Source organism: Barbus barbus (genome assembly GCF_936440315.1).
Source record: "Barbus barbus genome assembly, chromosome: 42".
NCBI classification, from domain to species: domain Eukaryota; kingdom Metazoa; phylum Chordata; class Actinopteri; order Cypriniformes; family Cyprinidae; genus Barbus; species Barbus barbus.
Genome location: NC_136720.1, coordinates 2,261,958 through 2,287,498, shown reverse-complemented (window position 1 = coordinate 2,287,498; position 25,541 = coordinate 2,261,958). Strand labels below are relative to the sequence as shown.

General features: G+C 40.8%; 1 protein-coding gene across 2 annotated transcripts; it reads left to right on the top strand.

The window, feature by feature from the left end:
* Nucleotides 1–12,895: 12,895 nt before the first annotated feature.
* Nucleotides 12,896–17,592, top strand: LOC306861653 (uncharacterized protein). 2 transcript variants are annotated; one of them, XR_013783491.1, is made up of 15 exons: nucleotides 12,896–13,100; nucleotides 13,198–13,325; nucleotides 13,462–13,497; nucleotides 13,623–13,700; nucleotides 13,789–13,863; nucleotides 14,662–14,727; nucleotides 14,869–14,922; nucleotides 15,005–15,055; nucleotides 15,150–15,198; nucleotides 15,336–15,616; nucleotides 15,788–15,829; nucleotides 16,177–16,337; nucleotides 16,457–16,501; nucleotides 16,802–16,902; nucleotides 17,126–17,590. XR_013783491.1 is itself a non-coding variant. In XM_079404053.1 (14 exons), exons 3-14 carry the CDS (start codon nucleotides 13,685–13,687, stop codon nucleotides 17,248–17,250), a joined length of 1,086 nt encoding a protein of 361 aa, XP_079260179.1. In that variant the 5' UTR covers nucleotides 13,234–13,325; nucleotides 13,462–13,497; nucleotides 13,623–13,684; the 3' UTR covers nucleotides 17,251–17,592. The 2 variants fall into 2 exon arrangements, 1 of the variants encoding a protein (XP_079260179.1); XM_079404053.1 differs by lacking the exon at nucleotides 12,896–13,100 and having other exon boundaries at nucleotides 13,234–13,325; nucleotides 16,457–16,521; nucleotides 17,126–17,592.
* Nucleotides 17,593–25,541: the final 7,949 nt, after the last annotated feature.

Below are 25,541 nucleotides of genomic sequence, written 5' to 3'. Positions count from 1 at the left end.
CGGGAAGAAACTGGCTCAACGTGGAGACTGTAAAATCTCACGAAGGTGTTCGGTGTCGCCCAGCCCGCAGCTCTACAGATGTCTGCCAACGCATAGGAGGAGGCAACACTCCGTGTGGAGTGAGCCCTCACCCCGAGGGGGCACGGTTCGCCTTGGGATTGGTACGCCAAGGCGATGGCATCCACTATCCAGTGGCCCAACCTCTGCTTGGAGACAGCCTTCCCTTTCTGCTGACCTCCATGGCAGACAAAGAGCTACTCAGAGCTTCTGAAGCTCCAAGTGCGGTCCACATATATGCGCAACGCTCTTACGGGACATAGCAACGCCAAAGCTGGATCTACCTCCTCCGAAGGCAGTGCTTGCAGGTTCACCACCTGATCGCGGAAAGGCATGGTGGGAACCTTGGGCACGTATCCAGGCCGGGGTCTCAGGACAACGTGAGAGTTGGCCGGCCCAAACACAAGGCACTCTTCACTCACCGAAAACGCTTGGAGGTCCCCGGCCCCGGAACGCTGTCTTAGTCAGGAATTTCAGCTCAACCGAGTCTAGTGGCTCAAAGGGACCCCTCTGAAGTCCAGCCAGGATGATAGAGAGGTCCCAGGAGGGCATCAGGGGTGACCTAGGGGGATTCAACCTCCTGGCACCCCTCAGGAACCTCACGATGAGATCATGCTTTCCCAGGGACCGGCCTTCCACTGCATCGAGATGGGCTGCGATAGCAGCCACATACACTTTCAAGGTGGAGGGTGACAGCCTACGCTCCAACCTTTCTTGCAGGAAAGAAAGCACTACTCCAATCGTGCATCTTCGGGGGTCTTCCCGGCGAGAAGAACACCAGTTCGCGAACAGACTCCACTTCAGTGCATAGGCTTGCCTTGTTGAAGGAGCTCTAGCCTGAGTGATGGTCTCTACTACAGCCTGTGGTAGACCACTTAAGTCTGCCGCGTCCCGTCCAGGAGCCACACATGAAGGTTCCACAGATCTGGACGCAGGTGCCATATGGTGGCGAGCCCCTGAGAAAGGAGTTCCTACCTCAGAGGAATGCGCCAGGGAGGGGCTGTTGCGAGGAGTTCGGGAAACCAGGTCCGGGTGGGCCAATACGGCGCGACCAAAAGGACCTGTTTCTTGTCCTCCCTGACCTTGCACAGTGTCTGAGTGAGCAGGCTCACTGGGGGAAATGCATACTTGCGTAAAGTCCGAGGCCAGGGATACAGCTGGCAGTGGGTGGACTTGCGGGAAGCAAACAGGTCTACCTAAGTTTCCCCGAATCGACTCCAGATCAGCCGGATCGTCTCGGGATGGAGTCGCAGCTCCTGCATCAACCCCAGGTCGGAACTACTCTAGTCTCGTGCAATCGTTTGAGTGCCTTGGCTTGGTGTACCTGCAGGATAGCCATGGCATGCAGGGCAGAGGCTGCCTGGCCCGCAGCACTATAAGCCTTGGCCGCGAGAGCAGCCGTCAGCTTACAGGCTTTGGACGGGAGACGCAGACGATTCCTCCATGTGGCGGCGTTTCACGGGCACAAGTGCACCGCGACCGCTCTCTCCACCTGGGGAATGCCTGCGTACCCCCTCGCAGCCCTGCCATCAAGGGTAGTGAGGACGGAGGACGCAGACGAGCGGCTTCTGGCCGTGAAAGGGGCCATCCACGACTTCATCAGCTCCTCATGCACCTCCGGGAAGAAAGGCACTGGAGTAGAACACGGTTGTGAGCCGCGCCCTGCTCCGAGAAACCAATCATCCAGCCGGGAGGGCTCGGGACTGGGCGGTCTGTTTACCTCCAACCCGATGCTCACGGCTGCCCGGGCAAGCATGGCTGTCAGCTCTGGGTCCGGCGCAGCGGTGGCGACAACACACGAAGGGGGCAGCCCCGCCGAACCTTCATCCTCAGAGGATGTAAGCCCATCCCCCGATGCTGCGATTGACATCCTATCCTCGGGCGGCGCACCGAACGAAATGCCAGCAAAATCACCCGGGAGCTGGACGGGACATTCGCTGCATGAGGAGTAAGAGGTCCGTGGGGACGTACCCGGCGGAAAGGCTCTTACTGTGATCCTCAGATCTCCCAGAGCGCCAGCCGCGGTCCTCTGCTCGAGCCAGAGAGACCGGAACGGGTGGCGGCAGAGGGTGCCAATCCTTTCAGAAAGGAAAGGCGAGATCGCAGCGATGTCATGCTCATATGCCCACAACAGGCGCATGAGTCATCCACGAACACAGCTTCAGCATGCTGGAGACCCAGACACTGAAGACAACGATCGTGTCCGTCATCCGCAGACAGAGAAAACGACCGCAACCAAGAGGACACGGACGAAACGGCGTCTTGAAAAAGGCACTATCGTCCATGATTTGCTCTTTTAGAATTTGCTCTTTCAGTTGAAGTGCCCAGGGGAATCGCTGGTGAAAGGGACTCCGCTGACTGCACCGTGACGCCAACCAGGAACAAAATAAAGATGAAGGCTTTGTGGAGATCAGCAAACTTCTCATCCACTTGGCGCCGAAGCAAAAATCTAATGAGTGGATGCCCCTGTCGCCCTTTATACCCATATGCATGGGGAGTGGCTCAGGTATGCAAAATCCACTAGCCAATATTATTGGCGTTTTCTCTTAAGTCAGAGATGATTGGGGCTTCCAAGTAAATCCCCTTTGTCGTCACGACATAACTCGTAGTGACCGACAGATAGGGAACTAATGTTTACTTGCATCAGATGCGAAAAAAGGGGGAGTGACAGATGGGAGTTTTATTTGCTAACACTGGGTGTGTGTTTTCTGTATTTGTATATGTTTCTGCTTGTTTTGCAGTGCATTTTTGTTGAGAAATGTATGTTATATCTGTGGGTAACTCTTGTTAGCTGTTTAGGCTTACTAGATTAAGAGTCCAAAGATATTAATAAAGACACAACACACAAGAACTGTTCACACCGACTGTGTTTCTTATTCTGATCATGTTCTGTTCCAGGATACTTGAATACAGGGTACCACCTAAGAACCAGCATACATCACAGTATTTGACATTATATTTGAGTTATAAAAGTCTTAAAGGTGCACTAAGTGAATTTTGGCAAATGATAATGATATCTGAAAGCACCGAATCAAACAGACTCGTACTGATGGAGGAATCTGATAGCCGGTTACTATGGTAACTCAGGTCCAATGTGTTTGGTAGTAGTGTGTGTTTTACAATGGTAATTAATTTATTTATTGTTCTACTTGTTTTTACCTGTTTAGATGTGCTTGTTGTACATCAAAGCAAACGTGTACACATTCATCTAAACTGATATCTGATCTTATGGCTGTTTCAGAAAAAAAAAAATTTTTATTACTTATAAGTGGTCTTTGTCTACTTTAAAGTAACATAGTAACGTGGCAAGATATGAGACTTATAATACATTATAACTATGAGAAATATAATCCATTGTAATTTAAGCAGATGGATCGTGTTCATTGTGTGTTATAAATCATCATACTCTAAAAGCTATAACCACAAATAATAACTATTATAATACATTAAAACTCCACAGCACTTCACTGTACAGAAGGAAGGCAGAATGAATGATGTGTGATATATGAACAGATTCACAGTCAGCTCTGGAAAGTTTAGAAAGTGGTGTATCCTCAGAAAGACAACATATAGAAAATGAAATTTGACAAGTAGATTTCAGAATGAAACGATTAGGAAGAAAGGTTTGTTTTCTGTGGGTCCGGCACATATTGGAGTGAAAGAGAATGAAGTCGATGATAAACTGGCAAAGGAGGCATTAAAGCATCATGATATTGATATTAGAGTAAAGTTGAGTAAAGCAGAAGTCAAGGAGATAATTGAAGCTGAAGGGAAAAAGCAGTGGCAGATGAAATGGGAAAATTAAATAAAGGGAAGGCATTTGCACAATATACAAGGAGAAACGTAAGAATAATAAAAAGATGTGATATTGACAAGATTGTGACTCAGACATTCAGCATTAAATCATAATCTGTATAAAATAGGGAAACATGAAACCGGTAATTGTGAAATATGTGGACATTCAGAAACAGTGAATCATGTATTATTAGAGAACACGACATATAACAGAGAGAGAATGAAATTAATCCAGTCATTAAAAGATGCTGCTGTATACTCCAATAATTATTAGGTGAGAGACCAACACTGAATCAACATTGAATTAATGTTGATGCATCAATCAAATTATCATTGAATCAATGTTGAAGTTTAACATAGATTTTTCATCAGGTTTGCACCCTGAAATAATGTTGTTTCAATTATGAAAATTAGACCAAGATGGTCATAAAATCAACATTTATTCAACTTAAATTAAATCACTTATTTAACATTGAATCAACATTGAAACATTATCAAATCAATCTTGCTTTTTCCTCCTTTCAATTAGAGAACATGCAGGACTGCAATTAATATGGTTTTCAATCAAAAAGTCAACAACATCCTTCAGTTTACATGCAAATATATTTATTTTTGCCCCAAACTATTTGAACAAGAAAATAACATTACATTCAGGTAAAACAAGTGATTCTTTAAAAAAAAAAAAAAAAAAACTTTGTGGTGATTTGAAATCATATTCCCGGATTCACAGACTTGGTTTATCTTAATCCAGGACTAGGCCTTAGTTAAATTAGGATATTTAAACAGCTTTTATAAAAATGCCATAAAAAAATAACTGGTGTGCATCTTGAGACAAAGCAATGGCAATGACTTTTATTTTCAATTAAGACGGCTCAAACATGCATTTTAGTCTGGGACTAGCCTTGTGAAACTGATCTTAAAATACAATGTACATATAGAATATGATTAAATGAAAGACAAAGTGACTTAAACAAATAGTGGAACAGTTCATTCTGAATTTATAAAGCAAATGCCAGGAGAAGAGCCTGTAAAACTTAAAACAAATTCAACCTGCATCTGCAAACTGGAAGTAAATGCAAATGAAACTCATCATCAAAGGCAGAAACACTAACGTACTACAGACTGAAACATTACCAGTTTGCTGTTCGGGACTTGAAGCTTTTCACGGATTGAAGCTACTTTTCTGATTCAAAAAAAGATGTCTTTAGACAGAGTCAGACTCGTAATCAAAAGGTTGCAGGTTCGAGTCTCGGACCGGCAGGGATTGTAGGTGGGGGGAGTGAATGTCCAGCGCTCTCTCCACCCTCAATACCACGACTGAGGTGCCCTTGAGCAAGGCACCGAACCCCCAACTGCTCCCCGGGCGCCGCAGCATAAATGGCTGCCCACTTCTCTGGGTGTGTGTTCACGGTGTGTGTGTGTTCACTGCTGTGTGTGTGCACGGTGTGTGTGTGTTCACTGCTGTGTGTGTGCACGTTGGATGGGTTAAATGCAGAGCACGAATTCCGAGTATGGGTCACCATACTTGGCTGTATGTCACGTCACTTTCACTTTCACTTTCATTTCAGAAGAAGCAATGGGAAAGCGGTTTGAGGGGGAAAAAAACAGAGTATATCAACATCTTCTACACAGCCTTAATTTTTCATAACCCTCAGTGTAGCGTTTCTCAGCACCAGTCCTCAGGCCCCCTCCCAGAATGCTCCAGCTGAACCAGGTGTTTTAATTAGTGAGACATCTAAAACATTCTGGGAGGGGACCTGAGGACTGGAGATCATGAGACTATGCCTCTTTTACTAATTACTGCTGCAGCTTACCTCCCTTTACAAAATTAACATTAAGATGCTTTAAGATATGTATTTTGTACATTTATTAATTACTTGCCTTTTATAATCTACATTGATCCATGAGATTCCATCCTCTGACCTAGATTTAAAAAGCAAAGTAAAAATGAAGAGCATGCAACACCTGTCACAGGTAACAATCAGCAGAAATTCATTCTTACCTGATGTGAGCAAACCAAGGAAATGTCCCTCTGATGGGCCTACAAAAAGGGAAAAATGAAGTATGAAAAACATAGCTATTAGGTTAACCTGATATTAACCTGATATTGGTTGCAATTGGTTTTGTGAGGTACTGACTTAACCCTCTAAGCGCCAAAGTCGCAAAATTGCGACAAGACGTCATACTTCATGAAATGGGCTGTAGTTCCTAATCTGGTGTAATGGCTCATTTGTATTCCCTTCCACTAGATGGCAGACATGTAGTACTTCGATTCTAGACCAAAATTGTTCGAGGAAATAGCAGAGTAAGCGAGCTATCGTGTCATTGATGCGGAAGCAATTCAGTTCATAGCATCTGAGTAAATTGTGAGATTTGTGAGAGAAAATCGCCAAACGGCTAATAAAAAGTTGTACTGTGAGGATGTGTTGCAAATGTCATTCACCGATTCTGACTCTGAAGGGGAATATTTGCCTTTTGGAAATGACGATCGGCCGTCTAATGATCGTGCTTCTCCCGGTACATCTTTTCCGCGCAATGGTGCGATTGGAACGAGGCGCGAACGTTCACAAAGCACAAACAAGTGGTCATTTCAACACTTTGCCCAACGGGGATGGGGGTGGCAGGGGTGGACGTGGTCTTAGTGTCCATAGGAGAGCTGTTGCTCTCTGATAATCGGCCAGATTGCGCTGTTTGTTCTGATCGCGCGCGCTCCAAGGGCCGCCGGCAGACAGTACAGGTGCAGCCAGTTTGGGGCAGGTCTGTGCACTGTGCCATGCAATGAGAGCTACCATACTCTCAAGAACTATAAACTGTCACATAGATACCTGATTGGGCAGATAGCTGGTCAACTGAGCAAAAAATAGGCACATGTATTTTACTATGGCACAGTAATATAGTAATAATTTACTACTTTCTCCAGTTTTACTGTTGATTTCCTCTTTTCCTGATCATTTGGAATGAGGATAAAAAGACAAAAAATAACAACAACATGCAAATAAGTTCAAACATCCATTCAATATCTATTATTTCCTGAATATTACTGATGAACTGATCAAAAAGTAGGCTACTGTTCACATGCGTTTTACTACTATATAGAATAGTAATATAGTAATAATTTAGTACTTTCTCCTGTTTTATTGTTGGTTTCCTCTTTTCTGATTATTTGGAATGAGGAGAAAAAGACAAAAAAAACAAACAAAAAAATCAAACATCAATTCAATATCTACTATTTCCTAAATATTATGAAATTCAAGAGGGCCGCCCCTGATGACGTCATAATATGCAAATTAGATGAGTATATTTACACCCCACATAAACTTTCGGTCATGCCCAACATTTTTCTAATTTACAGTAGATCTCTATCTTTAAGCCATTAAGCCACAAGCTTTTGAAATCTTGATGTCAAAATCCAGCATTTTTTCCAAAAAACCCTAGCGCCTAAAGGGTTAAGGTGAGTAAAACAAAATAATATATAAAACTGGTCACATAACAAAAAAATTACATAAAATCAAACAATGCAAGGTTTACCCTACTTATTAAAGTCAAAATAGGAGCGAAGTGAAATCCAAATCAGGTCGACGGCACGAATAAGAAGTTTCAAAAAATATTTATTAGGCTACATTAATATTTTTAATATTATTATTTTGTTTCAGGAAGGAAAGTCAAAATCGCGATCAGTCTGAGTGTGCGGTCACACACTGTGTTCAAACTCAAACATTACTCTCTCTCTATAGTGTCTGGTAGGGTTTGCTCAAACATTACTCTCTCTCTATAGTGTCTGGTAGGGTTTGCTCAAACATTACTCTCTCTCTATAGTGTCTGGTAGGGTTTGCTCAAACATTACTCTCTCTCTATAGTGTCTGGTAGAGTTTGCTCAAACATTACTCTCTCTCTATAGTGTCTGGTAGGGTTTGCTCAAACATTACTCTCTCTCTATAGTGTTTGGTAGGGTTTGCTCAAACATTACTCTCTCTCTATAGTGTCTGGTAGAGTTTTCTCAAACATTACTCTCTCTCTATAGTGTCTGGTAGGGTTTGCTCAAACATTACTCTCTCTCTCTATAGTGTTTGGTAGAGTTTGCTCAAACATTACTCTCTCTCTATAGTGTTTGGTAGAGTTTTCTCAAACATTACTCTCTCTCTATAGTGTTTGGTAAGGTTTGCTCAAACATTACTCTCTCTCTATAGTGTTTGGTAAGGTTTGCTCAAACATTACTCTCTCTCTATAGTGTCTGGTAGGGTTTGCTCAAACATTACCCACTAAACATTAGACGTCTGACGGACGTGCAGATTATGTCTATATTGCGTCCGTCGGTCCAAGACCAATTCTGCACTTCTACACGACGTGCAAACTAGGTCCGCTATTTGGACGTCTAACCGAGACCCCATTTGGACGTCAATATGCAGTTCAACATTTGAACGTCGGACTAGGTAACTTTTTTGGACGTCTAAGACACGTGCAGGAAATTTACATGAATGTAATATTTATTTTATTTAAGACAAATATCAACATTGTTGTTATCAACATGGTTAATGCATATCAATATAGGTTTATTTGTGATGTAACATTATTTGTTATTTAATTATTTATTTATTGAGTACATGTTTATTTTACTGTTTTTCCTCTAACTTAACGTTACTTGTTTATTTTAATTGTCTCTGGACCGGTTATTACATATACAATGGATTTTATTTGTCATATCGTCTCCGACTGTGTTTAACATAACAGGCAAACACTGTAGTTCGAAAATTAAATAAACACCACTCTGATTGGCGGAGGCATCACGTCATCATGACCCAACCAGTAAACGCCACTCTGATTGGCCGAGCCAACAAGCATTCGGCGCGAACTGCTGAAACAAGTGGCTGCTCGGCTTTGTTCGGCTTCCATCAAAATTATAGTTTTCTACTCCGTTGAAGGTAAGTTCGGTTCGCTTAGTAGATTTTATGTATTTATAGTGATAGCTGTTTTAATTAGCTTTGTTGTCTTAACTATATCTGCAGTGGCTAAGTTACAATTAGCATTGCATCTCTCTGTGATTAACAACACGACTGTATTCCCTTCCAAGTCAAAGAACTAGCATTTCAAAACGAGTTATAACTTGTTTTAAAAATGACTGAATCTAATATTTGCCATATTCTGCAACTCCGTCTGTGTTTTCCTCATCAGGGAAACCATACACTGGTAAAACTGATGTTCGATTTACTTAAAATATATATGCACCATTTTTGCATCATACTTTTTAAGTAAACCCAACTTGTTTATTTTAAGTAAAATAACAAAGATAATTTTTGTTATATGAACTTAAATATTTGAGTTCACTCAACATTCTTTACTTAAAACATGCAATATGATATAATCTACGAAGTAATTTCAAGTTGTGTTAACTTAACATTTAAACTCATTTATATTAAAAATATAATTAATTGAGTTGAACCAAAATAAAATTGTAACTTCTTTTAGATCTTCTTACTGCACTGCTACATTTCACTCAGTCACTATTAAAATGACTTAATGTAGCATTGGATAATAACATGCTATTAAAACATGTGGTTCACTTGCTAACATGATCATAAGTAGACAGCTTGTAATCTTTTTTAAATATGTCCACTCAAAACAATTATTACCCAAAATAACACAGAGACCTCAATACTTGGTTCACCATGACCATACACAATGATGGTGACAATCAGTGGATAGTGTTTGAGTATGAATGGGTCATTTATGAATAGAGAATGAACTCCAGATGTCAGAAAACAGTAAGTTACTAAACTTAACAACAAAAGCAACCATAAAACAGTGAAAAGTTTTACCTTTTTAATTATTCATGCACCAGTGCATGATGGGGAAAATGGGACCATAACTTAAAGAATCCTTGTAAACATAACAATTCTAAGTAAATTATACTTATAAGTTCAAACTTTAATTTCTACAAGCTTAAATTGAGTAATATTATAGAATTTAATATTTTTTATAATTATTGCCTGAACTAAATTATTTAATGTAGAAATTACATTTGTTTTTATGTAGTATTTACTTCACCACAAAATAATTTTTCTCCGTGTAGTTCTGTTTGTTAACAACAAGTGTTAATTCACCTCTTCTTTATCTCAATTAACTTGAACACTTCATAGTGTTACTTGTTTAACACTGATCTTCAGTGTATATATAATCCACACCATCTCAATACTATTGAGTATTGTAAAGCTTTAGTTTGGTGTTTCCTTTGTCTTTCTGTCAGGTGGCGTGCGGTGTCTCCTTCATTTTGGACGTGGAGTGAGGTGTTCTGCCCTTTAGGAGCACCTACGTTAAACCACCTAAACAAGGTGCTATGATTTCATCCTCCTTTTCTTTGCACTGGCCCCAGTCAAATAAACAGTACAAGTAAACTTAACTTGGGCTCACATCTGTGTTTACAGATGGCTAAAAGGATGAGAGAATGGCGAAAACGCCAAAGAGAACTCAATCAACTTCTATGTTATTCTGACAGCGATGATGAACATTGTGGCATTAAAAAAAAATGTGACCGTGCGCCTGGGACTCCAAATAGTGCTAGCAGTGACAATGTGCCTGGGACTTCACATAGTTTCATCAGTGACCCTGTTCCTGGGACATCAGATAGTTTTGACTTTGACACTGATGTGGACTATTGGTCTACTGACTCAGAAAAGGAACCAAATGATGAAGCTGAGATGACCAGCAGCTTTGAAGATGACCTAAGACAGTGGGCCTTGGAGCACAAATTGACACACAGATCGCTTAATGGATTATTGTCCATATTAAGAAAGCAAGGGCACCTATTGCCTGTGGATTGCCGGACATTCCTTGCTACACCAAAGTGTAACACAACAGAGCACAAGTGTGGTGGGCATTACAGATACTATGGCTTAGAAAAGGGGATCTGCTGTTATTTAAGTCAGATGGAGAGTAATGATGTGCACCTCAGTGTAAACATTGATGGCATCCCACTTTTTAGAAGTAGTGGTGTGCAATTCTGGCCAATACTGGTGAAGTGTGGCCAATTTGATCCATTTATTGTAGCTATGTTTAGTGGACAACATAAGCCAAGTCCACTTGGGGAGTATCTTAAAGACTTTGTGACCGAGTACAAACATCTCAAACAAAATGGTGTAGTTTATAAAGGCCAGACTTACACTGTCAATATTGATGCTCTGATCTGTGATGCACCAGCAAGGGCATATCTAAAATGTATTAAGGGTCATACGTCCTACGAGAGTTGTGAAAGATGTTTAATCAGAGGTGCTCGTGTTGAGGGAAGAATAGTTTTCAGTGAACAGGAATGCACTTCTCGAACAGATGACAGTTTCTCCAGAGTAGAGTACAGGAACCACCAAACTGATGTCAGCCCCTTCATTGCGGTAGGAATTCCTTGTGTTAGCTCATTTGTGTTAGATTATATGCATATGGTCTGCTTGGGAGTAGTTAGACGCCTGTTAATTTACTTGACCCGTGGCCCAAAAATCTGTCGTTTATCTGTGAAGCAAAAGGATGCAATTTCTCAAAAACTAATTGCACTGAGAGGGAGGATGCCGAGTGAGTTTGCTAGGCAACCGCGGGGTTTACATGAAATAGACAGGTGGAAAGCCACTGAACTACGGCAGTTTTTGCTATACACCGGACCTGTTGCATTGAAAACTGTGTTGTCCCCTGAAAGATACAAACATTTCCTGTCCTTGACAGTAGCCATGTCGATTTTGCTGGAGTCGGATGACAGGATTCGAAATGCCTATCTCCAATATGCTCATGAACTAATGAAACACTTTGTCATGTCCTGTGCTGACCTGTATGGCAAGACCTTTCCTGTATACAACGTACATGGATTACTTCATCTCCATGAAGATGCCATCCACTTCAACTGTTCCTTAAATGACATTTCCTGTTTTCCATTTGAAAACTACCTGCAACAAATCAAGAAACACGTGAGGAGCGGGAGAAGTCCCCTGGAACAAGTTACCAGGCGTCTGTCAGAAATGGAACATTCAGAAGTGAACAAGAGCAAAATGCACTCTAAAGTGTTTTCTTCTGTTAAAGAAAGGGACAGTTGTTTTCTCTTGAGAGATGACAGATTTGCTTTTGTTCGACAGAAAAATGCTGACGGTACCTTTGCTTGTGAAATCCTGCACCAGCGTCACACTTCACCATTATTTCACCAACCATGTAGCTCTGGACTTCTGAATATAGTCTGCATAGCAAATGGTCAGGTCAGGATGAAAAATGGATTACTGCATGAAAGGGATCTGTTCCGCAAGGTGGCCTGCCTCCCACAAGAAACTGGTGGTTCTGTCCTCATACCCCTTCGCCATGGTCTGGAACACTAATATTAAAGGTTGAATTATTTTATTCTTTTAGCTATATCCCAGCAGGGGTTATCATAGCTGATCACCTGTTTCCATCTGTTTTTTTTCTGCATCAACCTCAGTGACTCCTGCCACCTGCCTGTCCTTACTCACGCATCCATAAACCTCTCCTTGCCTCCCTCTCTCCTCATGCCACAATATCCTACTCCCAATTTAACCCTCATCCCTCTTCCGCACGTCACAACCCTCTCAACCTCACCTTTCTTGCTTTATCCACTAACTTAACCTGGGCTGACCCTCTAATGTAGTCATTAGTGATCTTATCACTCCTAATGAGAATCGTCGCATATTCATTTCTGCCACCTCCAGCTCAGAGTTGTCTCTTCTAACATGACAATTGGGGATTTGTTGAATAGGGTTCAAGTCATTTTCTATGCCATTGCACCTGCAATTCGCTTTGTATAAGATTGTCTGCTACAGTGGTTCTCAAAGGGTTCTATGGACCCTCTGGATTCCTTAATTGGGTTCTAAGTTGGACTCTTATAGGTCTGCAAAGTTGAGAGTGAACAAATGGAACCTAATGGAACCGTAAGGGTCCATTTGGTTCCAGTTGTTTGTTCAAAGTTATGAGGGACTTTGAAATTAAAAAGTTGGCGAACCACTGGTCTACTCAATGCGTAATGACAATATTACTTCTATTAACATTCATATGCTGTCCTTTCCAGGTCATGTACGCGAGGGCTGTTTGGAAAGAGGGTGAACGAGAGGAGGAGGGTGTAGTTCCTGACAATTGGATCGACAGGAACAAGAGAACTGTTAGATGGCCACGTAATATGAGCAGCACAAAAACAGAAAGAGCTCTAAAGGACAGAATTAACCCCCAGGAAGACTGGATGGTTTTCCCTTTAATCAAAATAAAAATGACTTCAGGCAAGTTTTGCTTTGAAGAATCGAATATTTAATATTTATATCAAAGTCAAAATTGTTGAAGAATTTTTTTTTTAAGGTTGAATTGTCTAACTTCTAGCTAAGCGTCGTGAATGTGACAACTACAACCTGACCAGTCAGGCAGAGGAGGAGGAGGAGGATGATGATGAGGAGGTGGCGATTAGATCAACGAGGAACCGCACTAAAAAAGGACTTCCAGAGGATTTTGTAAGAAATGGTATATTTGTCATTCTCAAGTAATTTATACTTTTTTTTTTTTTATTTATTTTTTTTTTATTATACACGTTGCCACAAATTGGGCCTCAAATTTTAGACATCAATGTTTATGAAGATTTTTTTGCAGAATTTACAGATTCAGATGAGGAGGAGAGCATCAGGGGTAATGATTTTCTATTATGAATTTATAATTTCAGTTTCAAAATGAATAAAATTCTTAAATAACTTTTTTATGGGGGGGAGGGGGGGTGCATATGCTTATTTTTACTTTATATTGCCTCTTTATAGGTGTCAAGCTACCCGATTACCCTACTGCACCAAAGAAGCTGCAGCCCATTCAGGACACCAACATGTTACACAATGCTTGTGAGTACTGATGGCAACTTATAAAGCATGTTAATGTGTTGTCGTGGAAACACAACATGATAGTTACAGGCTGATTCATGTGTTTCAGCCTCTGAAGATGAAGCCATGGCTGTCCAAGCGGAGTGTGCAGACAGATCTGGGGCCAGTGAAATGTCCACTCGTCGTGAGTATTTACTTTTCCCTTTGCACCAACCATCCCATTGCACAAAGTTAAAGTCCATTCAAGATGAGTAGTTTCTCACTGCTTGAGAATTAAGCATGGTAATGACTTAAGTATTCACAACATTGTAGTTACAGGCTGTTTCACGTGTGGTAGGCAAGCTGGAGAGGGGCGGGGATGACCGCTAGGAATCTCAGCAAATCATGTCATTCGGGACAAATGAAATGATTGGTCAGGCGTTTCTCTGAGCCATATGAGAATATAATATTGATGAGTTTCAAGACCTGGTGAATTTCTCTTAAATTTTTATGTGCTTTTAGCTTATTAAGAGCATTTTAAGTTAACAAAAGAAACGTCTAAAATTGCCAGAAATGTAAGTAGTGTTTTAAGTAAGGGGAAGTCGGGGCCTAATGGTTAGAGTCGGACTCGTAATCCAAAGGTTGTGGGTTCGAGTCTCGGGCCAGCAGGGATTGTAGGTGGGGGGAGTGAATGTCCAGCGCGCTCTCCACCCTCAATACCACGACTGAGGTGCCCTTGAGCAAGGCACCGAACCCCCAACTGCTCCCCGGGCGCCGCAGCATAAATGCTGCCCACTGCTCCGGGTGTGTGTTCACGGTGTGGGTGTGTTCACTGCTGTGTGTGTATGTTCACGGTGTGTGTGTGCACGTTGGATGGGTTAAATGCAAGCATGAATTTCGAGTATGGGTCACCATACTTGGCAGTATGTCACTTCAATTTCACTAAATATTAATTTGGTATATACTACATGAAAGTACTTATAGGCTGACTCATGTGTTTCAGACTCTGTAAATCAAACCTTGGATGGCCTTGTGGAAGCTGCAGGATCTCGGTGCAGGGAAATGTCCCGTGAGTATTCACTTTATCCATTGCAACAACAATTGCAAAAGTCTATTCAGGACAAAGTGTTACTCTCTGCTTGAGAATCAAGTATTGAATTGATTTCTTTACACACAAGACAGTAGTTACAGGCTCAATCACATGTTTCAGACTTGTCTGGCCTGATGGAGCGTGCCAATGCAGGAAGGGAAACGTCGACACCCAGTAAGTATCCATCACAACTAATGCTCACCTTTTTTGTTTCATTTCAATAATGCATCTTTGAATAATCTTTGTCTTTTTTCAGGCTCTCTAAATGCAAGCACAACCCCTCTGCGAAGAGAGCTTTCAAGACCCAGTGAGTATTCATCTCATCACACTTTAAACAGTCACTTTTTACATTTTTTTTTTCAGGCCTTGTGAAATTGAAGAACATTCTTTGTGTTTTTCAGGATCTGGACATGTAGCAAGAGGTTGGGACAGGGATGACTATCGCTCAAGGTAAAGAAACTGGATAAGGCACAGCGTCAGTAGCAACTGTCCTCTACTGGTCTCCAGCCCTTGTTGTTGGCCAACCAGTAGGGGTATGTCAGATAAAGAAATGTCCAAGTGATTAAAATAAATTTAAATGATACTAGGTCCAGCGGTGGATCCAGCATCAGGTCCAGACATAGTGATGTCTCCAGATACAGGTCCAGGTCCAAGTCCTGGCACAGTGATGGTTTGAGACATGCCGGCAAGTCCAGACATGATGTGTCACGACACAGGTCCAGACATGAACTATCACGCCATAGTGACACCTCCAGATCCAATGACAGACACCGTAGTGATGCCTCCAGGCCCCCCTCCAGGTCAAGTCATGATGAAAGATCACGGCACTGTGATCTCACCAGCCCCCCTTATGAAAGGCCAAGGCATGGTGAGTTGTGTAAGACCACAAATTTCATCTAAGCATTTTGCAATTCAGTGAGTAGTGTCGATGCACCCCTAATCATTACAATATTAAATTTAGTATTTTCTCTTCTAATGCGACCAAATCTATTGAAAGTTGTCATTTGGTAATTTCTAAAACGGACTTTCTGTGGTGCAGATGCCGAGAACGGAAGATGGACATTCCCATTGCCTTGGGATGGTAAGTATTGATCTATTGGCAGTGTGAGACGACAGGACACTGAGCAAGAGAGAGAGACTGAAACTTCTTATAGTACCACTGTCTCTCTTTCTCTACTATTCCCTCTGTCCTCACAAACTGCTTTTGAATTATAGCAGTGGCTTGGTTTTCTACCGTCAATTGTAGGGTGGTTTCTATCATGAGACATTTTGTCTGAGCCTTTTTTTTTTTTTTTTTTTTTTAACTCCAACTCTACCTACTGTATTAATAACAAACACTGAAGCTGATTACAAAAACAATTGTGAACCAGCTAGCTAGCCTTGCTATTCTAATTGGAGACAACCATCGTAATCAAATGTTTATTTCAGTGTACCAGAAAAAGGTCTTAAACATGCTGGTTGACCTCCGCAACTGCTATAAACAAGCACAACCTGCCACTTCAGCCATGCACATTGAAAGGATGGAGACCTTAGAGGATTTTGAGAGAGAGGAGCAACGCCTCAGTGATGCACAAGCCTTTGATACCCTGGTAGGTTTTACAATTCTGGAAGTAATTGATAGCTTAGCATAACACAATACAGTGCACTCGTACACTGTTAGGTTCCTCTGGTGAGTACCAGTCAATTTTATCATAATTTATTCCAACAGGTGCTACAGATTTCAAGAATTGGAGGGAAGAACACCAAGGACTGTGTCCACAAAGTCCTGGACAGGCATGTTTCTACATACAGTATGAAGTGTGTGTGTGATAGGGTGGTGTTCAATGTTTTTTTGGGTGTGGACCAGACTGCAAGTGTTCATTTGCCTTTTCCTTGCTTAACCCTTGTGTACCTTCACAACACAATGCATCGTCAGCTTATAGACCAGCTGTTCTTGACAAGATTTGTTGTAGAGGGTTAAAAGGAGGGATGTAGTATAAAGGTTTTATGTGATGCGTAATGTTATTCATACGTATAATTTGTTGATTTATAAATGTAATTTATTTTTCTTTAGGCTCTTCACTAATGCCCTGATGGCGCAATTCAATATGAAGGGGAAGGGGAAAAAGGGAAAGAAATCTTTGGAGAAGTCACAGGTTTATAGAGCAATAAAAGGTAAGCCTGTGTTTCATGTTGACCAAGGAAATATAATTGGCTCCTGCCAGTCTGAATAATGACTTGATTGGACAAAACAGTTGATGATGTGGTTTTGTATTAATCCAGTATTTGTAATGGATGCATAGTAAACATGTTTTTGCTTACAAATATGGGGACTTGGTGTATGACTGCAGATTGCCTTTGCATACTTCTAATCATTTGTCTTTTTCTACTTGAGCAGATGCAGTCATGAAATTTGATGTCACCGCAACAGAGGACTTCATAAGGATAACCGCTTCAGAGCATCTGAAGCATGCACCGCAAAGAAGTGGAGGTGGAGGACACGCAGCAGTCACTCAGGACTGATTATCCATTGTGGAGAATCTTTTGTACATTGTCCTTTCCTGTTTTAATATAGTTGGTTATGGTTCAATTTTACCACACAACACATTTGGTTTAACACTTTATTTTTTATTATTGTACATTTGTTGTGGTACAGACCCACGCAAGGTGGGCTGTGAAACTTTTATTTTTTGTACCACCTGTTGATTTTACAAATTGTTTAGGTTACGATGCACAACATTGTATGCAAGCCATTCAATTATTTTCCTTGATTTTAATGGTAGTTGGCAGGAAATTTAACTAGTCAAAACATGTTAGTGACGTTTGTGCCAGTTAAAAACAATAAAGATGGAAATAAGTGAGTGGTAATTGAGTTGTGATTTATTTGTAAACCTGTTTATAACTGTAGTCCCATGTTTCCAGAAGGTGAAGGACCTTTTTCCTGTAGCTTTGTTTGGCTCAGCTGCAGGATTGAATTGGAAGTGCACTACACCTTTGTATGCTTTTCCATTTATCATGTGCTGCTGAGACCATCAAATGAAGCTATAGGAAAATGAACTTGAACAGTATGCCACCTTCTGAAATGGGACTACAGTTATGTACAGAGCATATAAGCAATATAAATTGATGTCTAAAATGAGTTGAAGTATTATGTAGAAAAGACGTCCACAACGACCACATTTGGCCTACATTTAGCCCTTATACGGAGGTCCTGTGGACGTCAATATTGGACGTTCGGTAGACGTTGGAAAAAAGACGTCATCTGGCGTCACAGTCTGCACCTTCAGGGGACCAAAATTGGACGTTCAAAAATGACGTACAAAAGACGTCGTTTGGACGTGTCTTTGCGCAGTGGGTACTCTCTCTCTATAGTGTCTGGTAGGGTTTGCTCAAACATTACTCTCTCTCTATAGTGTTTGGTAGAGTTTGCTCAAACATTACTCTCTCTCTATAGTGTTTGGTAGAGTTTGCTCAAACATTACTCTCTCTCTATAGTGTTTGGTAAGGTTTGCTCAAACATTACTCTCTCTCTATAGTGTCTGGTAGGGTTTGCTCAAACATTACTGTCTCTCTATAGTGTTTGGTAGGGTTCGCTCAAGCATTACTCTCTCTCTATAGTGTTTGGTAGAGTTCGCTCAAGCATTACTCTCTCTCTATAGTGTTTGGTAGAGTTTGCTCAAACATTACTCTCTCTCTATAGTGTTTGGTAGAGTTTGCTCAAACATTACTCTCTCTCTATAGTGTTTGGTAGAGTTTGCTCAAACATTACTCTCTCTCTATAGTGTTTGGTAAGGTTTGCTCAAACATTACTCTCTCTCTATAGTGTCTGGTAGGGTTTGCTCAAACATTACTGTCTCTCTATAGTGTTTGGTAGGGTTCGCTCAAGCATTACTCTCTCTCTATAGTGTTTGGTAGAGTTTGCTCAAACATTACTCTCTCTCTCTATAGTGTTTGGTAAGGTTTGCTCAAACATTACTCTCTCTCTATAGTGTCTGGTAGGGTTTGCTCAAACATTACTCTCTCTCTATAGTGTCTGGTAGGGTTTGCTCTAACATTAATCTCTCTCTATAGTGTCTGGTAGGGTTTGCTCAAACATTACTCTCAGTCTATTGTGTCTGGTAGGGTTTGCTCAAACATTACTCTCTCTCTATGGTGTCTGGTAGGGTTTGCTCAAACATTACTCTCTCTCTATAGTGTCTGGTAGGGTTTGCTCAAACATTACTCTCTCTCTATAGTGTTTGGTAAGGTTTGCTCAAACATTACTCTCTCTCTATAGTGTCTGGTAGGGTTTGCTCAAACATTACTGTCTCTCTATAGTGTTTGGTAGGGTTCGCTCAAGCATTACTCTCTCTCTATAGTGTCTGGTAGGGTTTGCTCAAACATTACTCTCTCTATATAGTGTTTGGTAGGGTTTGCTCAAACATTACTCTCTCTCTATAGTGTTTGGTAGGGTTTGCTCAAACATTACTCTCTCTCTATAGTGTCTGGTAGGGTTTGCTCAAACATTACACTCTCTCTATTGTGTTTGGTAGGGTTTGCTCAAACATTACTCTCTCTCTCTATAGTGTCTGGTAGGGTTTGCTCAAACATTACTCTCTCTCTATAGTGTTTGGTAGGGTTTGCTCAAACATTACTCTCTCTCTATAGTGTCTGGTAGGGTTTGCTCTAACATTAATCTCTCTCTATAGTGTCTGGTAGGGTTTGCTCAAACATTACTCTCAGTCTATAGTGTCTGGTAGGGTTTGCTCAAACATTACTCTCTCTCTATAGTGTCTGGTAGGGTTTGCTCAAACATTACTCTCTCTCTATAGTGTCTGGTAGGGTTTGCTCAAACATTACTCTCTCTCTATAGTGTCTGGTAGGGTTTGCTCAAACATTACTCTCTCTCTATAGTGTCTGGTAGGGTTTGCTCAAACATTACTCTCTCTCTATTGTGTCTGGTAGGGTTTGCTCAAACATTACTCTCTCTCTATTGTGTCTGGTAGGGTTTGCTCAAACATTACTCCCTCTCTATAGTGTCTGGTAGGGTTTGGTGGAAAAACAAAGCGAAATTGAATATATTTAATGATAATTCTTTCCTTGGCCGTTCATTGGTCTGGACGGCGCGCGTTCATGTGACTCGGACTTGTTCAGAAAAACACAGAAGTTGTAAGAAAGACGTATAAAAACAGTCCACGTCTTCTTTTCTCTGAGGTGAATGCGTTGTGTTCGTATAGCTGAGTAAAGAATCGACATCTGTCAACTGTCGTCAAATAAAGGGAAATCTCTGGAAAGAAAGTAAGTTAAGTTACACGGATTTTTCTAGGCGTTATATTTTATGTCAAGTATTTTATTTTATTGTTATTTTTTTATTATTATTTTTTTTAATCTTTTATTACTTACCTCTAAAAAACAGTTTATCTTTGCCCTTTAGCCTGATCTCCGTCCGTTTCGCTCTGATTTGATTGGCTGTTGGCAGCTTTACGGTCTCCTAATGGACTGGATTGTGGCGCATGACAAAACCCTCTGAATTTCTTCATTAAATGTATGTACATTCACAATGGTTTAAATTTAATAATTATATTGAACATATGAATCATAAATAATATAAATGATAATTATAATTTAAATATTTAATTATAATTTAAAAGTATTTTGATTTAAATAATGTTTAATTGAAATGAATGATATAACTGGATGACCACAAGATAAGGACTTTGTGACATTCATTTAGTCATTATCAGTCTCTGGCTGAATGTGCTTCTCTAGCGAGCTGAAAACAGCTAATCAAACACATTAATTACTAAAACTGCTGCTGCTGCAAATAATAATAATATCCATCTGAGTTCTATCCAATGGTCACAGTTTTTTGTTAATCCACACGATCAGCAGACAATTTTATTTATTTATTGGTGCTGATAGTGGTGGCAGTTCACAAAATTAACATAATTAATTGTTTGATGAGCATGTGCTCACTACATTTCAGGAAAATGTACCATATTTAAGTGTTGAATGAGGGAATGACAGTGAAATGCTGACCAGAAATCAACATCGATTCAATATTTGTCTTTTCAACACTGAAAAGCATTGAATTATCAACATTGATCCAATATTATTTAGCATTGAATTTTCAACCTCAACCAAAATGATGATTCTGATGGAATTTCAACATTGAATCAATGTCACCTTGCTATCTGGGGATGGAATATATTATAGAATTCAAAGTGAAGTATTTCTATAATAATAATCCAAAAGCTGAAAATAAAGTATTGGATAGGGTTATAACAGTATGCAATAATAACGTACTCAGTGTTAATTATCATTTTAATTCAAATTATTAAATGGATGCCCCTTATTGGTACAATAAAGCCCTCCCTACTCCTACCCGATACTTTATTTTCAACTTTTGAATTATTTCCTTAATTGTGATTGAAAATAAATGCCTTTCCGTCTGCGCCACTGAAGCTGATGCTGTAGTCAACTCTGCTGTTCTTCTTCTGGTTCTTCTTGTATCTTGATTGACAGATGTCTCGTCCAGTCAGCGGTGAGTAATCTATTCCCAAACCAATGGCGCTGTCTCAAACTATACCTGCCTCCTCCGGTTTGTCTGATTTGTCGTTGTGTTTTCTGACTTGTTGTTTTGTTTTCTGAATTGTTATTTTGTTTTTTAGATTTGCATTTGCGTTTGTAATTTGTTATTTTGTTTTCAGAATCGTGATTTGTTTTGCACTTCTCGGCCACCATAGGTTTTGTTAGTGAATCGGCTTTCTCCAAGTTTATCTCCACACTCCAGTCCAGTAGGTGGCGGTGAAGCAGCTCACGGTAGTTTTGCTGACCGCCAGGTAAACAGCAGAAGAAGAGAAGAATTCTTCACCTGTGACTTCCTTGTATTGATAACAAAAGCAAACTCGAAAGAAAAATGGATTAAAACCCATCATAAACATCACATGAAGGTAAATTGATGATCAGCTTCTGATATAAGTTCATATTATTGTAGATCGCTGTCTGTAAACATTAACAGCATTAATGCAGTTGTGTCGCTTGTAAAAGTGATGAATCATCTTCAGGATTATAATGATATCGAGCTCTAGAGATTCTGCTTTTAGTTCAGATTCATTTCTTTAAACAGAAAACATGAGCTTCTGTAGATCAGATTGACAGACGATCAGTTTTAGTTGGGTTTGATTCTGACATACAGTGATCTGTGCTGGAAAAATTAGTCTGAATCCACACCATTAATAAAGTAATAACCTAAACTAACCTGAAAACAAGAGAAACATGTCAATGTTGGTCCAATTCACAAAAAGGAGTTCATTAGGCCCTCATCTAGAGATCTCAGTGCTCCACACAGCAATTAAACATCTACAATTATCTTTATTTGTGTGTGTTCTGAGAGGAGTACCTTCCTAAATCTGTCCTTTATTTGAAACAGTTGTGTTTGTCCGTATGGAAGAACAGTTTAGGCTGCTTTTAGCTGTTTATCTGTTTGTTTGTTTGGTTGGGTTTGTTTTTCTCCAGCAGATGTTCAGGTTTCTGGTTTGTGCAGGAATGAGAAAAGAAAGTGCAGGACTTGTTTCAGGAGGTAGGGGTTTGCATGGGGTTTCAGAGGGGTGCGGGGTGGTGTGAGTTCAGGGCTGGGGGAAAAAGCTGTTGAGCAGTCTGGCGGAGCGGGCTCTGATGCTCCGGTACCGTCTTCCTGATGGTAGGAGCTGGAAGAGACTGTGGGAGGGATGGGTGGAGTCCTTCACGATGCTGTTGGTTTTGCTGGAGCATCGTGTAAGGAAGATGTCCAGGATGGAGGGGAGAGGGGCACCGATGATCTTTGCAGCTGTGTTCACTGTCCGCTGGAGGGTCTTGCGGTCAGCAGCACTGCAGTTCCCGTACCAGACAGTGATGCAGCTGGTCAGCACACTCTCGATGGTGCCCCTGTAGAATGTGGTGAGGATGGGTGGAGGGAGACTTGCTCTTTTCAGCCGGCAGAGAAAGTGTAGGTGCTGTTGTGCCTTTTTGGAGAGTGACATGGTGTTGGTGGTCCAGGTGAGATCCTCTGTGATGTGCACCCCCAGGAATTTAGTGCTGCTGACTCTCTCCACAGTCGAGCTGTCGATGGTCAGTGGGGGGTGGTCAACGGAGTTTCTCCTGAAGTCCATCACAACCTCCTTTGTCTTCTCCACATTGAGGGACAGATTGTTAAACCAGATTGTAAAAACCCCAGAACTGCATTTTTATAAGATACTGGACCGTAAAAGCCAGTCTTTAAGGAGACAAAAGTGGACCCAGACAATAAGACATGATGCATCAGCAGAAGATTGGGTAAAACATTAGTTTCTCCATATATCTCCTCATATAAGCCTACACATAGATCCTTTACTTGCAGCCAAATAACAGAATACAAGACCTGAGCCTCATACTCTGTTGTTGTGTGAAGAAATGCAGACACTTGATGATGTTGTGGTGTAACCTGGGTGAAAAAGATTGGTTTCAGAAAGCTTTCAAGAGCAAACAGTGCAGAACTTGATGTATTTTATTCATCATTTAAAAAAAAAAATGGTTTAAAAACGATTTAGTATGTTATCAATATATTTAACAAACAATGTTTATCCACACAAGGATGGAATAACTACATAAAGTAAAGTTAAATTAAATGAAAGGGCAACACAAACATGTATTAAATTCATTGAGCGCAGTCACTACAGTCACTCAAGCATCACTTTATGGATTCAGAAGAAAAGGATCCTGCTGCAGCTCCACATTCTCTTCAATCTCATTTTGTGCGTAGCGTTAAGATTTACTGCAATAATAATCACAATATTATGTGTCATTTGTTCTCTTATGTTTCCATTTGCAGGTGTGAAGTCAGTTTATCATTATGGAGAACAGAGAGAGATCTTCATCTCCTGATCACAGCTGTGTGTCTCTGAAGAGTGATGGATCTCTGCTTCTTCCTCCTGACCTCTGTAATGATCCAGTGACCTCTGACCCCAGGTGAGATATAATCCAGTGTTAAGGTCAACTGATGCTGCACTGATAAACACTGACCAGCGTGAACAATCACCGGATCACAGTTCATCATTTCTCAGACGCTCCACGAGTCGACAAGTGCTGCTTCAACATGTTCAATCAGAGAAAACACACACTGAGCAACAGCAGCAGATTCAGACAGGAGTCACACACTGATCCACAAACCAGACCAAGAGTGTGTTTCCACTGTTAGTGAACCACACACTGACTCACAATTAGAGCTGACGATAACCAGCGGTTCAGAACTGACTCAAGTTCAAGTTCAGTTTTATTTCTAGAGCACATTTAAGCACAAGACAAGGCTGACCAAAGTGCTGCACAACAAATAATAATAAATGAGGAAGAGAAAATAGTAAACAAATTAACACCATTTTGGGCCATTTAGGGACCCAATACAACAACCAAACCAAGTTAAAACCATTTAAGCACACATACTACGTGTTAAAAGCCAGAGAGAAAAGATGTGTTTTAAGATATGACTTGAACTCAGATAAAGTGGAAGCCATTCTAATTTGAACTGATAAGTTGTTCCAGAGGGTAGGGCCAGCCACTTCAAATGCTCTAGATCCTCTGGTTTTTAAGTGAGGTCTAGGGGTCTGGAGGAGAAGTTTACCCTCTGATTTTAGAGCCCTCGTCGGAGTGTAGGGGTGGAGTAGATCAGACAAATAGGACGGTGCTTGATTGTGAAGATATTTGTAGACAAGTAGCAGGATTTTAAACTCAATCTGATAGTGTACTGGCAGCCAATGCAAAGATCGCAAGAGGGGAGATACATGATCAAACTTTTTACACCCCTTCAAGAATCTAGCTGCTGAATTTTGAACTACTTGTAACCGCAAGATTTGAGACTTTGATATACCAAAGTAGAGGGAGTTGCAATAATCCAGCCGAGATGTAATAAAGGCATGGATAGCAACCGCTAGAGAGCTTTTTGAGAGAAATGGCTTGATTTTAGAAAGCGAACGAAGATGGAAAAAACTAGAACCTACTACAGCACTAATTTGTTTATCAAATTTTAAATAATTATCAAACACCACACCCAGATTCCGAACATGGGGAGAGATAAAGGAATTTAAGTTTCCGAGGTTGGGTTGGATACTTGCCCCACGTTCAGATGGACTAAAAACAATAACTTCGGTTTTACCTGGGTTCAAGAACAGAAAGTTTTTAGAAAGCCATGATTTGACATCAGCAAGACAAGCAGTAAGGGCATCAAAGGCAGAATTTGTTTTCTTAGCCATAGGCAAGTGAATTTGTAGGTCATCGGCATAACAATGAAAGGAGATGTTGTGTTTCCTGAAAATAGACCCCAGAGGAAGAAGATGGAAGAAGTGCCGCAGATAAAATAGAACCCTGAGGAACTCCACAGGTTAGGTTGCCTGGGGTCGAGAAATAAGTTCCAGTTTTTACCACAAATCTCCTATTTGTTAAGAATGATCTAAACCAATTTAAGACCACTCCCCCCCAGTCCCACATGGGATGCCAAACGAGAAATGAGATGACAAGTCTAGCATCACTAACACAGCAGAAACACCAGAATCAGTAGTCATTAAAATGTCATTTAAAACTTTTACAAGGGCGGTTTCAGTGCTGTGGAGTGGTTTGAATCCTGATTTAAATTTTTAGAAGATGTGATTATCATTTAAAAGAGACTGAAGTTGTAGGAGCACAATTTTTTCCATTACTTTTGATATAAACGGTAAGGTGGATATAGGCCGGTAATTATCTAAAACAGAGGCATCAAGAGAGGACTTCTTGAGAACCGGGGTAACCAAAGCCATTTTCAAGTCGTCCGGAATAGATCCGGAATTCAA